This window comes from Eriocheir sinensis, chromosome 41 (genome assembly GCF_024679095.1).
Source record: "Eriocheir sinensis breed Jianghai 21 chromosome 41, ASM2467909v1, whole genome shotgun sequence".
Lineage (NCBI taxonomy): Eukaryota > Metazoa > Arthropoda > Malacostraca > Decapoda > Varunidae > Eriocheir > Eriocheir sinensis.
In genome coordinates, this window is record NC_066549.1 from 9,179,607 (window position 1) to 9,195,600 (window position 15,994).

Consider the following 15,994-nt stretch of genomic DNA (forward strand, 5'->3'; position numbering starts at 1 on the left):
GTGGTCTTAGGCTATCCACATGCTGTCATGAAGACCACCCATCAACCCGAACTCTAGAAGAACTGTTCAAATGAATCAAGAATGAGCTCCTGGGGCAGTGGCGTCGCGAGGGTTGCTGGCGTCCGGAGACAAAGTCAGTAATGGCGCCCACACCCCGCCGGGCAATAAGGATAAAAGTGAAGCGAGGGTTTTTAACTGACAGTTGTGTGGGTTACAAAATTTAACATGAAATCAAGAGATACATGTAACTCATTTTTATATTATAATTCTGTTTCAGCAGGACTTTTCCAGATAAACCCAAAACAGCTAATGATGATGAAAATACTTACATTCATACTAATACACTCAATAAGAGAAGATGGCGCCACTATAAACACCTGCCTGCGCCAATACGGGCTGGGGCCGAACGCCATCCAGGCCCCTCAAGCAAGCCTACCGGCGCTATAGGCGTAGACGTAAAAAAAAAAAAAGTAAATTATTTGTAAAACTTATTGTTCTTAGGTTCACTTGCATGCTATAATATTGAACTAGAAAAAAATAGTAAATGTGTATCAGCTAACAAAAACTAATTCAATATTACTTCAAAATAGGATCAGTAGTATACAACATGGGGCCTGTATAAATATGGAAGTATGTGAGAACCGTATATTATTATTATTATTATTATTATTATTATTATTATTATTATTATTATTATTACACACACACACACACACACACACACACACACACACACACACACACACACACACACACACATCATACGTATACGCTTCCACTCACGCACGCAGGCACACATATAACAATTTTATGTTGCTCTAATATCGTCTGCCTTCATTACTTATTCCTAAATTTTTCCTTTCATGCACTTCGCCTTTATCTCTTTTCTTGTGACTCCTATTTTATGTCTGTGGCACAGACAACGACAGTGTACCAGCTACAGCGGAAGGTAAAGGGTCTGCGAGAGGCGGTGGAGAGGAAGGACTTGCACGTGGACATGTTGAGGCGCAAGCTGGCCCTGACCGAGGACGCTGCCAGGGCCTCGCGCCAGCTAGAGGAAGAAAGAGACGACATCGTTGCCAAGTAAGTTTGTCCGTCTGGGCGAAAAGACGAATAGACAAATTGTGGAAACACCGGCTGCCGGAAAACATTAAAGTGTTAGATAGTGTCTAATGTAATATCTGTTTTGTATAGAGTTATTCTCCTCATTATTCTGACGAGAGTCAACTGGGGTACGTCCAACAGGTACAAGCGGCAGTGTCGTCTGGTGGAGCGACTCAACGCAGAAACAGCAGAGTCACGCCTGCAGCTGAGAGACTTAAAGGCCCAGCTCGCCCAGGCCGCCGAGGAGAAGGTGCGACGCAATTTATTAAATACCTCACGTATCGGTACAGCTATACGCACATATTGTGCTTCCTGTGTCACTTAAATGACTGTGTTTTAAATGTTTTTCGTCATTGTTAGAAAGGAAAATGTCCTCCTCATCGTTCATTGTCCTTTGGAACAGAGCCGCGCCTCACAGTTGCAGAAAAAGGTGGACGAGTTGACATCCAAGGTCAACGAGCTGGACGTCATAAGGTCTCGCCAGCAAAAGAAAATCTCTCACCTGAAGGAACAGGTGAGTGGCAACTGCAAGATTGTGATTCAGCTCTTTTTATCATTTTCGTTGTATATATAAAGCACGATTCCATGGTAATGCTTCTATAAGTGTCGCTACATGAAATAATTGATGCAAACTTGCAATATCATATCATTCATTTATTATTGATTTGCATTAATATAACTCGGATAACATTACAAACGTACAAAATGATAGTTGCTCCCATCATATAAATTAATCACAATTCATAGCTATATAACGTACCCTTCACCATACACATGTACATGCAAACTTTTATCTTCATACCTGGCCGAACCATACCTGGCGGGCCGCAGGTCAAGGCGCAGGGGGAACACGTGTTGGAGGAGCGGCGGTTGACCGAGGCGGGTATGGAGAGTGTGACGCAGGAACTGGCCCTCACCAAGCAAGCCTTCAGGGACGTTACCAGGCGGGAGAAACAGGTGTGTGGGTAATTCACAACAGTATGACCACGCGATAAACTCGCAATCGTCAGCCAGTACACTCCTCGAGTGAGTTCGGAGCTCAGAAGTGACGGATCTCCGTGTGTTCTGCAGGGTTCTGTTCTATCTCCCACTCTCTGTTGTTCATTAATGATCTTCTTTCCATAACAAGCTGTCATATCCACTCCTACGCCGATGACTCTACTCAACATCTCTTAACTGAAGGTCCTCCTAAGAGGAATTACATGGCTCTAGGCTAAACGCTGCAGAGCGCTTAACCTCTGATCTTGCTCTCATTTCTTAATGGGGCAGTAGGAAGTAGGTGTACTTCAATGCCTCAAAAACTCAGTTTCTCCACCTGTCAACTCGACATAATCTTCCACCTATCCTCTATTCTTCGACAACACACAGCTGTCCCCTTCTACAACAAACATTCTCCGGTTATCCTTAACTCAAAATCTTAATTCGAAAATTCATAGCTTCTCTCTCACTAAATTAGCTTCCTTGGGCATTCTGTATCGTCTCCGCCAGTTTCTTTCCCCCTCTCAGATGATGAGCATATACAGGAGTCTTGTCTGCCCTCGTATGGAGTATGCATATCATGTGTGGAGGGACTCCACTCACACAGCTCTGCTAGACAGAGTGGAGTCAAAAACTTTTCGTTTCGTCAACTCCTCCTCCTCAATCTACCTATCTTCTGGCTCATAAATTCCGTTGCAGTGTTGCTTTGCTTTCTATCTTCTTTCGATATTTTCCTGCTGACTGTTCTTCTGAAATTTCTAACTGTATGCATTCCCCCCTCCCGCAGCCCCGCTGCACACGGCTTTATGCTCCTGCTCATTCTTATTCTCTCCTCCTTATGCAAGAGTTAACCATCTTCGTTCTTTTATCCCTTCCGCTGGCAAACTCTGAAACGCCTTCCTTCGTCTGTATTTCCTCCTGCCTACAACTAGAACTCTTAAAAAAGGAGAGTATCAAGAAAACTTTCCACCAGAAATTGACCTCTGTTCTGGCCCTTCGTTCCTTTTCTTATGTCGGAGCATCGTATACCGGGCTTTTTTGAAGATGTTTTTATTTTTTGTCTTTGCTGTCAATAAAGAAAATAATAAAGAACACCTACATACACACCCGGGATGCGGAACACACACACACACACACACACACACACACACACACACACACACATATATATATATATATATATATATATATATATATATATATATATATATATATATATATATATATATATATATATATATATATATAATTACATTTATGTATCTCATGTGAAGATAAGAATATCCATTTGGGTGAATATTTACCTTCCTACCGCCAACAATGCTGCCCGGCGGCGGCGCAGCTCTCGGAGTTCCGCAGGACGGTGGTGGAGCTGCTCGGGGCTGATGGCGAGCCGGGCGTCGAGGGTGATTACGAGGCCATCTGCCGGCTGGAGCGGCTTGTTGGCGCTCATAAGGAACTGACCGACCTGTCCCGACGCTTGGATGAGATCACGGCGCCTTCGAGGCCAAGCAGGTGGGGACACGAGTGTTCTGGTGAGTGCTGACACGTGTTACTGCCTGAGTCTGCGTGGCGAGTCCTTTGGGTTGGATAAGGTCGTGTATTGCTCTGAGATGAGGCGGCAGCTGACCTTCATATACGAGCCTAATAAAAAATAACTGACCTAAGGTGAAAGATATCACTGATTACTATATATTGACTAAAGTCTTCACCCACTTTCGCGTATATATAAATTTAAGCTTTTATTCGTTTGCAGAGTTTAAATGTGTGGTTATACTGAATGACACATAAAACTCGTGCACTCTCATTGTCTTCTTATTTAGACCAGTATTAATCGAGGGTGGCTGGGCTCCACTAAATATACCGAGCCTCCAACCATAGCATAATTAAAATTATGTGTCAAGGCATTTTCTTGGTCTTCGTTATGTATTTTCTTTGGAATTTTAGCCATTATTATTTTTGTTAATGTAGCAACATAGTTACTTGGCTTGACGATCTTTTCCCTTCCTGCAGCGCAAGGACGTTGGCCAGCCGCTCGCCTCCGCTGAGGTCTCCCGTGCGGCCCTCGTCTGGAATGTCTCCTCCCCTCAGGATGGACTCCCCCTCCAGGTGGGCTTTAAGTGTTTATCGTGTTGACGGACCAACTCCTGCCGAGACACTATGATTATTTGGGACTTTACAGACTTTTATTGAGAAGATACAATTTATATTTGCTTTTCACTTTTTACATTTATGAAACGCACAGCCTGAATTTGTTCAGTCATGGATTTTATTATATATCTTCTGCAGCATAATTTTTTACGTTCACCGGATCGTGGTTACGGGAAATTTAATTGCACTTCAAAGCCTTTCATTTGGAGAGTCAAACATCTGTCTGTGACTGGCTTTTGCGCTTTTTATCTGGTTTCAAAAAAATGTTATCATTGTCGGACTGATCGCTGCCAGCAGTATTTAAAACTAATTGATAAATAGAAGATAAAATTTGAAGTCTGAAATTGCCATGACGATTATGAATAACCCTTTCGCATACAATAAATTAGTTATAAATAAATAATATAAATGCAATTGATACTGGGAAATAACTCTTTGATGATGTTTTTGTCACTTCAATCCTGCAAATTTGAAAAACAAACAAACAAACATGGAGAACAGCACGTAAATAAACATTACAACAGTCTGTACCTGCCACGTTTGTATCCGACAGGATCATTGAAACTTAAAATAGAAATGTGGAGGAAAGAGTATAAAAATGAGTAAAGGTCAATAGGTGAGATAGATTTATTATTGATTGCTGTATACCATTCCGAGTGTGTTTGGCAGTATCGGTATTCAGTGCGGTGCGGGTTTTCATAATAAATAAATTATCTCGTGCCCGCCCGGTATATCAACTTTGATCTCAGAGACACAAAGAGAAACATGTATCGCATTGCCACTTTTGCTGACCAGAAGCGCTAGTAATACCATTTTATTATTCTCACCATTACGACCATTTGAAAGCTCAGATGGAAGTTTGTGCTTCATTTTCATTATTAAGCTGTTGGTAAATCTCTCCGCCTGTCAGAGGAAAAATAGGCGAGATAAGTCGAGCATCTGATGCATTGTTACTTTTTTAAAACGTGCTTTTATTATGTAGAGTGAAAATGAACCTATAGAGTCTGTCTAAGTCTGCAGTATTACACTTTTTTCTTTTTTGTTTCTTAATCCATCTTGATTACTGAGTAATTGACAAATTACTCAAAATGTATTAATATATTCATATATGTTTCCTTGCTTATAGAGCAAAGTTATAAATGAATTGTAAATAGACATGTTCTAAACTCTTTTGTACCTGAATGTTATGTAATGCAAGAACGCGGAAAGCCCCGTCCACATTGGACAAGAAGTTGTGCGTTGTGTTGCACAACTTGATGCCTCGAGGAACGTTTTCGCAAGTTGCCAACCTCCAAGTCTTCTCCCCCTTTCCTTTCCTTACCATACGACTCAGGAAGAAAACATTTCTATGTTAGGTAGTACTGCTTTATTCGAATGGCGGTATATATCAACAATAGGCCTAATTATTTTTCTATTCAATAAAAAGAAGAAACAAAACCCCCATCCGTATACTATATAATATATCTTGTTGCAAGATATCATTCACATTAAAAATTCCCTGCGTTTTGCTTCAATTATGTAGAATTATCCTTCTGTCCTGTAAACAAAGAAATGAGGCTGAATTACCCCACGGCTGGCACTCTGTACGCACCTGTGAGACTCGCCAGACCTCGTCGACAGACCGACTTGGTCGACGTCACTTGACAGTGTCGTTTTTTCAGCACTCTTCATGGACCGTCACCCATCAATGGCTCATGGTCCCTCCGTGGAGGGATAAAATCTTTAAACAACTACAACACCAACGTAATTGAGTTACCGCAAGGAGTTGCACAACTTGATGCCTAGTGAGGACGGGGCTAAGGAATGTTGCCTAAGTGGATTCATCATCATCGGGAAAGTTATCTTGACGCACAAAACCAATTGACTCTTAATTCTGTCCAGCCACGACGAGTGAACACTATCGATAAGTACAACTGCCGTGGCTGAAAATGTTGTCATCATTACTATAAATATCAGTTTAATGAGCACCTATAATACCTGTCTGCTAAGAGCCAAGTGAAATGACAGTTTACAGTTGTGGCAGGAATTCTATATTCGTCAAACATCACATCTTCTCCCGTCATTAGGTACAATTTATAAGACTGGTAGAAATTTTATATTAGACGAACATCACATTTTCCCGTCAGTTAGGTAACATTACTGTATCTTCTCTCCAGAATGCCGGTAGAGCAAAGCTACCTTGACATGTCGGAGGAGCTGCGAGCCCTGGCAGACGACGCCCACAACCTCCGCCCCCACATCCGCTCCGTGGCCCGCCGCCCGCCCTCCGCCCAATCCCGCACGCCCAGCCCCACCAAGCGGCACTCCACTGACGATGATGAGTCCAGTTAACATAATGATAACGGTTTTTAAATAGAAGGACGTAGTTGTTATATTTTATCATTATTTTTTTTTTAAAGAAAGGGAGACAGCCCAAGGGCATTAAAAATAAAGCTGTAATAAATAAAGCCTTCCAAGCTCTGCTCCAACAAAAGAAAAATAGAACAAGAGGCCAAAAGAGAGGTCAATTTCGGGAGAAAAGGTGTCTTGATATTCCTCTCTTGAAAGAGTCATAGGCAGGAGGATATACAGATAAAGGAAGGCTGTTCCAGAGTTTACAAGCAGAAAGGATAAAATAATGAAGATGCTGGTTAACTCTTGCCTAAGGGATTTAGACAGTATAGGGGTGAGCAAGAGTATTAAGTCGAGTGCAGCGGGGCCGTGGGAGGGTAGTATATGTATATATATTATTTGTAGTTACTCAGGAAACGTTTTCTGTGAAGTCGCGATAGGCTATTTTTTTCTGTGCTGTTAAAGGCTTGTCAGTGAAAAAAAAAGAAATAATAATGTAGTTTGAATCCACATATGTAGCTACATTATCAAAACACTGAAACTGGATCAACGTTAATGGCAATGGATCTCGTTTGCCTTCACACAAAAAAACTAGTTCGTGATTCAAATTTCCCATTCACCATTTCAATGAAGTATCTTTTTTTTTCTTATGAATATTGTGATACTTATCCTCTTGGTGTAATAAATATCTTATTTGAATATAGTTTTATTTCACTGTAATCGAATCGTCAACCACAGATGACGGAGTTCGATTACACCCATTTTTTTTGCTACTTCTGATTCCAACTGCGAAGTAATTAATTTTGCCCATTTCCTTACAGAGATGTAATATAAAATATAAGTTTTCCTTACATTCTCAACTTTGAATATGGACTCTTCTTAAATTCACTAGGTTTCCTCTAGACATATCGTACATTATGTGATTTAGCAATTTTTAATTTATATCTAACGGAATCAAGGCGCATCGCTACTCATGTTCCAAACTTCCGACTGGTCACTGTTGGCAACCCTAGGTCAGTGTTCGCCTGGCAGCGTATGGGGGTAGTGGTTCTGCGTGTGAAGTGTTTATGCCGCGTGCCGTGTTGCGAATTGAGGTATAGTGTACTTATTTGCTGTGTTCCTCCCGGGTGGACACACGAGTTGGCTTGTGGTGGATTATCGCGGGTGTCGGCGGCGATGCTCCCCGGGGCTGGCTCATGTCACCTGGCAGGGAGCAGTGCACCGAGGAGCCTCCGGCCCTGCGCTGTGCTGGCCACTGCTGGGAGGGAACTGCAATGAACCAAGGAAGCTCCCAGCTGACGGTAAGTCCATAAACCCTTTGTCATAGCGGCCTTTCATTCATCGATACTCTGCTCCTTCACATGAGGGCAGTATGCAATTTTTGGGTTATTTAAAAAGTACGTTGCTCGTCCGCGTAGCGTAGCCCGTCACCTGCAGCACAGGTAGGAACACGTTGGCTAAAGGGACGCCGCGATACTCATAGTGTAGTGGGCTATATGTAAGTTAATATAGGGCCTTGTTTTCCTACATAAACGGCGTATTCAAAACCGTCCGCCAGGCGAGAGTAGGCTAGTCGATGTTGTTTACCTCTGAACACTTGCAGAAAGGCAATTACGTAGTTATTGCAAGTCCCCTTCCTACATACGTCAATATCTGAACTCGGGAAATGTCTGATAGCTTTATAAGTTAGTGCCTGTAAGTGTAAGTGACCTCTGTCAGCGTTCCGAATAAAATAAACATTATCGGCTGCTCTCTCCTGACGGATGGTGTCGGGCACCATGGTGTCGAGGTGCCAAATTTATTCTACATTAATATTCGTGAAAAATTAAGCTGGCATTAGAGATCTGTGCTGATTTAATACATTATCATGAATCACACATCATTCTAAAGCCTGATTCTACTCACCTTTCTATCGCCTTGGCAAAAGGGTGGCGAGAAGTAATTGAAGTTGCCAGGTTTTCTGTATGATGGCTTTCATTTGCAAGAAGAAAGATGAGCAATGCTTCTTCTCTGCTATATTTTCTTAACGAAATTATTTATGTAATTTGAATAAAACTTAGTAGTACTTGCTTCACAGCCCTTGTAGAGAAACAAATGATAGGTACTGCATTTCCGTTTCCTTCATGAAAAAAAAAAAAAAAAATCACCCATCTAGTGCTATTTGCATCATAACCATCTCCTGTAGGTTGAAATATCTGCACTTTTAACGTATAATATTAGCCTTACACACTTTTACACTTTAACCAATCACATTAACCTTGAACACTTTTACACTTTAACCTATCATATTAGCCTCGCACACTTTTACACTTTTACCTATCACATTAGCCTTGTACACTTTTACATTTTAAACCTATAATGGAAACCTCGTACACTACCACCAACACCATGAACAATACCGTACCAAAAATAGCAATACCAATACCCCACTCCAAGCGCCATAGCCTAGCCTCACAGCTTGTCAAGATCGTTATCGGCCTACCGCACCACCGTTCTCGACACCCAGGCACACTTCCCCACCGTCTCCCCCTCCCTCCCTTACCGTAACTACCACCATCAATCCCTACTACTTTTTGCCACTCCGAAACTGCACTGGTAACTGGCTTCACGACTTCCACCTTTGCTGCCGGAACACTTTACTAGACGTCGCCTCACACAACTCACGATTACTCACCAGCACAGGCCCAGCATAGAATTAGGGCCTTTCTAGATTAAAACCCTTATCATGATCATCACCACTGCCACTGCAGCTATAAACACAATATCCATAATAGCAAACACATTTAAAAGGCAGTTTTCCCACTAAACTTATTCTGTGTCACAAATGCAGACCACTCAACCACAATAAGAATATATTGATTGCCTTAGTTAGGCTTAGTAGACAAGAACAATTAAATCCTCTACGTCACTCAGAAGCATCATCGTATTCTCAACACTCAGCGCCAGTACAACCTCAGTCACAACAATCAGCAACAGCATCAGCACAACGTACAACATCATTAATTACCACAATCGCCATTGCTAAAATTATTAGTGTCGCACGTGATCAACTTTCTTTCCTCTACAATCTACATGATGCAAATGTATACCATATGAAACAGATTTGTAACTATTACGGAAAATGAACCACGTGTGGTCCCTGGAATCCCCCTCACCCTAAAAGTCTCGTCGGTCCCGAAGTCTTGAAACTGGTTTCATCTCAACGAATTGGCCTTAAATTAGCAACTGAAGTAGTGCGTGCAGCCATCAGTCTTTCAGCCATGGAGTTGTGATGGAAAAAACAGTAAATTTCGTAAATCTGTTTTTTATAAATATTTTTTTTATTAGTTTTAATGTGTGTGTGTGTGTGTGTGTGTGTGTGTGTGTGTGTGTGTGTGTGTGTGTGTGTGTGTGTGTGTGTGTGCACTTCTGTGTTAGGTGGTAGATGTGGGCGGGCTTGCAAAGGTCATTCCTTAGGAGATGAGGAAAAAATGGTACCAACCAGGCAACCATGGATAGTTAATTAAGCTCTGGGTGGTTTTTGCTCTAGCTTTACAAATTAAACCAGTTTATGTGCATGAGGCTGTTAATGTGTTTTCGGGAGCAGACTGTTGCTTCGCGCTGAGCTGCAGGTGGATTTGTGAAATATAGCAGCTGTGGCGAAAATGTTTAATGCTTGATTCATGAATTACATGAATTCATTGCATACCCTGTTTATATATATATATATATATATATATATATATATATATATATATATATATATATATATATATATATATATATATATATATATATATATATATATATATATATATATATATATATATATATATATATATATATATATATATATATATATATATATATATATATATATATATATATATATATATATATATATATATATATATATATATATATATATATATATATATATATATATATATATATATATATATATATATATATATATATATATATATATATATATTATATATATTATATATATATATATATATATATATATATATATATAGACAGTAAAACCTTTTTAACTCGGCATGATAGGGGCTCCCACCTTCGCCGAGTTATTCAATATTCCGAGTTATACAAATCCCTCATTCCCCTTCCCCCTATTGCATATAATCAAAATTTTGAAAACACTACACTACACAGCAGCAGTAAAAGCTTAAATTAACACATACAGATGAAGGGGCTGCCGTAATCATGTAGTCCAAGCAGAAAACACGTGGGTGCTTGAGGAACGAGCAGAGAGAGTGAGGGTAGATGTTTCTAATACAGGAATAGCGCAGGGAAGTCTTAACGAGTGTAAACCATGAGATATAGAGATAACTCGGCAGCATAACGAGATAAATCAGAGAGTGCTGGAGAGTGAGATCAGGTGGCCCAAGTGAGGATACACTTTCTAAGAAAATGTGGGTGAGGCATGCCGAGTGTAGACAACAGGATGTGGTTAAAACTCGGCAATATGCCGAGATGCATGATTTTTTTTTCTTTTTAATCGTTTTTTGTTTGAATTATAAGTTTGTTTTTTCAAATTAATATTTCGTTGCATTGCCGAGTTATATCAAATATAGATATATATATATATAGAGTTATATATATATATATATATATATATATATATATATATATATATATATATATATATATATATATTTATTTATATATAGATATATATATATATATATCTATATATATATATATATATATATATATATATATATATATATATATATATATATATATATATATATATATATATATATATATATATATATATATATATATATATATATATATATATATATATATATATATATATATATATATATATATATATATATATATAATATATATATATATATATATATATATATATATATATATATATATATATATATATATATATATATATATATATTAATCTATCTTTATAAATAGGTATAGATAGATATAAATAGATAGATAAGTAGTAGATCGATATATAAGTAGATTGATGATAGATAGATATCAAGAAGTGGATATGGCTAAGAGTTACACCATTAGTTTTGTAACATTGTTAAATATCAAAGTATTTCTGTAGATATGCTTGATTTTTATTTATTTATTTTGCACTTAGATATAACTCTACGTCTTCCTGCAACATTTTGTTTATTGAATGCATGAAATATTTACATTATGATCATTTAGTATGCGAAAAAAGGATTCTTTAAAGAAACAAAAAATGTTGTTTTCTTCTACATTGCCAAGATTCATTCAACTTCTTTGTCAAAGGCTAACGTTGGTGATGTTTGGATATGTGGCGACTGTCTCTAATGTCCAAAAGCTTTAGCTCCGTCCTTATTAGAAAAGTAAATCATAACCCATTAGCCTGGGTAAGAACACACACTTAATACCAACATATATATTTTATTTTATTTCCAAGTTAACTTTTACAAAAATACAAAATTTTATGAAGTGGTTGCGTCAACCACCCACGCACATTTTCCCTCATTTAATCCACCCTCAACATGAGGTGGCGAGCCTTGTGCGTGGGAAGAGAACGAGAACCACAACCATGACAGAGCAACCTTTGCCTAGTTATAAAGCAAAAATATATGTACGTGAATGTAGGCGAGATTCTACAAAAAAAAAAAACAGCTGGCTATGTAGTGATATACCAGTCCAGTTATTTTGAAGGAAGTGGCGAGGATTCATTACTTGATAGCATCTGTAAAAACTACCCAGTCTTTATTTAGTCCTGTAGGAAAGGGCCGCTGTCCGGGCACCTTACTCCCCGGTGACCAACAGTCGCTGATTTTACTGTCAGCAGCGTCCCTCTGTGGTGTTGATATATGACCACAAAGTCATGAGTCTTAGATGTTAAATGTGAGCTTGTTTGCTGCGAAAATGCACCTTTTCTACAATCAATAGACCGGTAAACAAAAGAAGCAGCTTCTATTAGAGCTCTGTTCCTCCCGTATTTAAGTTTCTATATACCTAAGCCATGTTGGTATATTTCTGTTCTTTCGAGCCCTTGTGAATTCGTTCCTGAGAATTGATGTTTTCGAGGCGTTAGGTACCTTCAAGGAGGCTGATTTGGTGTGGTTCCTAATCGCCCAAGTTTTAACTTGTGTCAACGAAATTCAAGTTTTCTTGATTTCACGAGTTGTAGTACGCGAAAACAACACACAGAACACGAAAAGGAAAATTCTGCCTAATTAGGTTAAGAGTTTTTAGACTGCTTTATCTTTTCTTCCGCGTCCTTGGTGATTACAACTAGGTACCTACTTTATTTACTCTCCTATATTTGCAGCAGCACATGTTTTTTGTGTCGATAATTACCACGCTGCAACTAGTACTGTTGAACTAGGAAAAAAGTTCACAAAAGTGCCTAGAAAAATATACATTTGTAATATATTAAATTGGTCATGATGAGTTGTGTGTGTGTGTGTGTGTGTGTGTGAGAGAGAGAGAGAGAGAGAGAGAGAGAGAGAGAGAGAGAGAGTACGGTGGCTATTTTCAGGTGGAAGGGTGTCCTCGCTAAGAGGAGGAATGAGGCACGACCAGGCCGGCGGCAGATAATTGTGCGGGAAGGAAGCTTTCACACCGAAGTGACATGTCGCACATGGCTTCTCACTAAAGCGGACCCATAGGAAGCGTTCACATCATTATCATTGTAATTATTATTATTGTTATTATTTTTATTATTATTATTATTATTATTATTATTATTATTATTATTATTATTATTATTATTATTATTATTATTATTATTATTATTATTATTATTATTATTATTATTATTATTTTCAGCATTATTATTATTATTTTATTTTCATGTCCTATGTATTATTATTATCTTGGCTATATAACTTTGATGTAAAAGCTGTCTTGAGTTAAAGAACACTAGTCTGAGGTAGCACGTCGCAGGTTGAAAAAAGAAAAAAAAAAGAAAGGATTACTTCGTTCCCGGAGTGACTTACAGTGACACGAGGTACACGCAACGTTTACGCCACTTCTCTGTGAATAGCTTAATTTGTTTCTGAAGGTTCGTTTTCATGTGTCAGGCCGCTTGCGACGTGCCATTTTGGTGTGGAAGTGGAAGCTCCCATAGCGTCAGGAAAGTGTTTATGATGTGCTTGCCTATTATTCTTTTTGACGCCGCTGGTGACTTAGTGTCGCCTATGCTGTTGATCTACTTTAGCTGCTATAACGTTATTGTTTTAGTTAATATCATATGAGTAAGTCGTCCATGAAATTATGTGCCTCACATGTATTCGACATTTTGTTGGACACGTGACCCCTTGACATTCTCATCATAAGGAGACGGCGGCAGCCGCTGTTTACAACATGTACGGTACGGTGTGTGTGTGTGTGTGTGTGTATGTGTGTGTGTGTGTGTGTGTGTGTGTGTGTGTGTGTGTGTCATTGAGTAGTAGGCGGTCATGGGAAAGTAGGGGACGCGGGGGGTTGACCTCATGAGCGGAAGGCCCGCGGCGGCTCGGGCGTCGCTGCAGGGTTGGCCACTGGTTCCTCAGTGTGGGTGAAGTCCTCCCCTATAGGTGGTGGCAGCGGCTCCTGGAAGCGAGTGGTGGTGGCGATGTCCCCTGCTGAGGTGTGAATGACCGTTACCCTCTCAGGAGCAGGCCTCGTCTTCCCTTGCGGCGGCGGGGACTGGCTGGCCGTATGTCAGGACTCCAGCATGTGTGCCACCTCACGGAAGCCGCCCAGGAACTTGGCGCTGCCACTACAACTCTCCAGACCTGTAGAGGCAAAGGAAGGGTTAGTGTGTGTGTGTGTGTGTGTGTGTGTGTGTGTGTGTGTGTGTGTGTGTGTGTGTGTGTGTGTGTGTGTGTGTACACACACAATAATAATACTAATAATAATAATAATCGGTTTTTTTTTTTGTGTGTGTTTGTTTGTTTGCGTGTGTGTGTGTGTGTGTGTGTGTGTGTGTGTGTGTGTGTGTGTGTGTGTGTGTGTGTGTGTGTGTGTGTGTGTGTGTCTTTCGAGATGAGTTTTTAAGTTCTGAAAAGGAATATATATATATATATATATATATATATATATATATATATATATATATATATATATATATATATATATATATATATATATATATATATATATATATATATATATATATATATATATATATATATATATATATATATATATATATATATATATATATATATATATATATATATATATATATATATATATATATATATAAAGTAGACAGTTGAAGGTGTAAAAAAGAAAACAATATTAAAGAAGAAAAGCTACTTATATATATATATATATATATATATATATATATATATATATATATATATATATATATATATATATATATATATATACACACACACACACACACACACACACACACACACACACACACAGTCAAACCTCGGTTTACGAGTGCCTAAGTTTACAAGTCTTGATTTACGAGCAAAAAATCCCACAAAAATGCCTTGGTCTACGAGCGGTGACTTGGTATATGAGCATCCTGTTCCATTTTTAATTGTTTTTATTTGTCGCCACCCGCCACGTGGGGACACAGGCTATGTAGAGGCTGTCGAGGTCAAGGGCGTATGTTCCTTCGAGGAGGGACCACAAACCCTTGCAGGGTGACGGTTCATGAAGGGGATGGGAGGATGCCGATTGCCGATAGACCGACTCTATCGGCTTACGTCAACCTAGCTGACCAAGTCGGTCTTTCGTCGAGGACTGGCGGTTTTTTTTTTTTTTGTACAAGTCAAAGACGTGAGCGTGGGTTCCCTTTGTTCGCTGCAAGACGAGAGTGCTCAACGCAGAAAACAATGGGAATAGTGTCTCAGTTAGGGTTGCCACCTTGATTTAAAAAAAGTTAGGAACGCAACATCCCATTCTGCAATAAAGAACGAATCCATATTTTAAGGAACTGATGGCAACCATAAAATTTCTCTGGCCTGCCATGACTGACAGCCGCTGCCCGCTGCCGGTGAAGCCAGGAGGAAGGGGGGAGAGACGTTACAGCGCGTATTTTACACGTATTTCAGGATGACCCTTGACAAACATAATTTTATGGACTGGTTTTGTGGTTCACCGAAAAAATGCGCTCACTACAGTTATAAAATACTGAATTTTATCTGCTTTATCTGCTTAACAAATGACGTTCCGTATTTTAAGGAAAGGGTGGCAAGTTTGCAAACCTAAGGCGTCATCTGGCGATATATGGCCTTCTTGAACGCCCCCCCCCCCCCCCTCGTTCTTGAGACTGTTTTTCACCTCCCTCCCGTAATCCGCCAGAGCGTTCTATTTTTTGGATGAACCAACACGATTTCTCATTTTGTCACTCATCAAGGACAACGCGCGTTAATTTAGTCACAGTTACGGGATCTACAGTTCATTAGGAGTATTTCAGTAGCTACTTAGCGTCATTGCATGGGACTGA

General features: G+C 39.3%; 2 protein-coding genes across 3 annotated transcripts in view; one reads left to right on the plus strand and one right to left on the minus strand.

The window, feature by feature from the left end:
- The window catches only part of LOC127009624 (coiled-coil domain-containing protein 170-like), a 22,212-nt gene extending 15,041 nt beyond the window's left edge, over positions 1 to 7,171 (plus strand). Inside the window, exons 13-19 of the mRNA XM_050882855.1 lie at positions 920 to 1,083; positions 1,246 to 1,354; positions 1,508 to 1,618; positions 1,936 to 2,061; positions 3,425 to 3,597; positions 4,096 to 4,191; positions 6,390 to 7,171. Of these exons, the coding sequence (XP_050738812.1) occupies positions 920 to 1,083; positions 1,246 to 1,354; positions 1,508 to 1,618; positions 1,936 to 2,061; positions 3,425 to 3,597; positions 4,096 to 4,191; positions 6,390 to 6,564 (954 nt within the window). The 3' untranslated portion in view covers positions 6,565 to 7,171. The remainder of the gene's footprint in view (positions 1 to 919; positions 1,084 to 1,245; positions 1,355 to 1,507; positions 1,619 to 1,935; positions 2,062 to 3,424; positions 3,598 to 4,095; positions 4,192 to 6,389) is intronic.
- Positions 7,172 to 11,963: 4,792 nt separating this feature from the next.
- Positions 11,964 to 15,994, minus strand: part of LOC127009625 (putative neural-cadherin 2) — a 100,501-nt gene continuing 96,470 nt past the window's right edge. For both annotated transcript variants that reach the window (XM_050882857.1, XM_050882856.1), the window contains exon 26: positions 11,964 to 14,315. In XM_050882857.1, the coding sequence (XP_050738814.1) occupies positions 14,242 to 14,315 (74 nt within the window). In that variant the 3' untranslated portion in view covers positions 11,964 to 14,241. The remainder of the gene's footprint in view (positions 14,316 to 15,994) is intronic.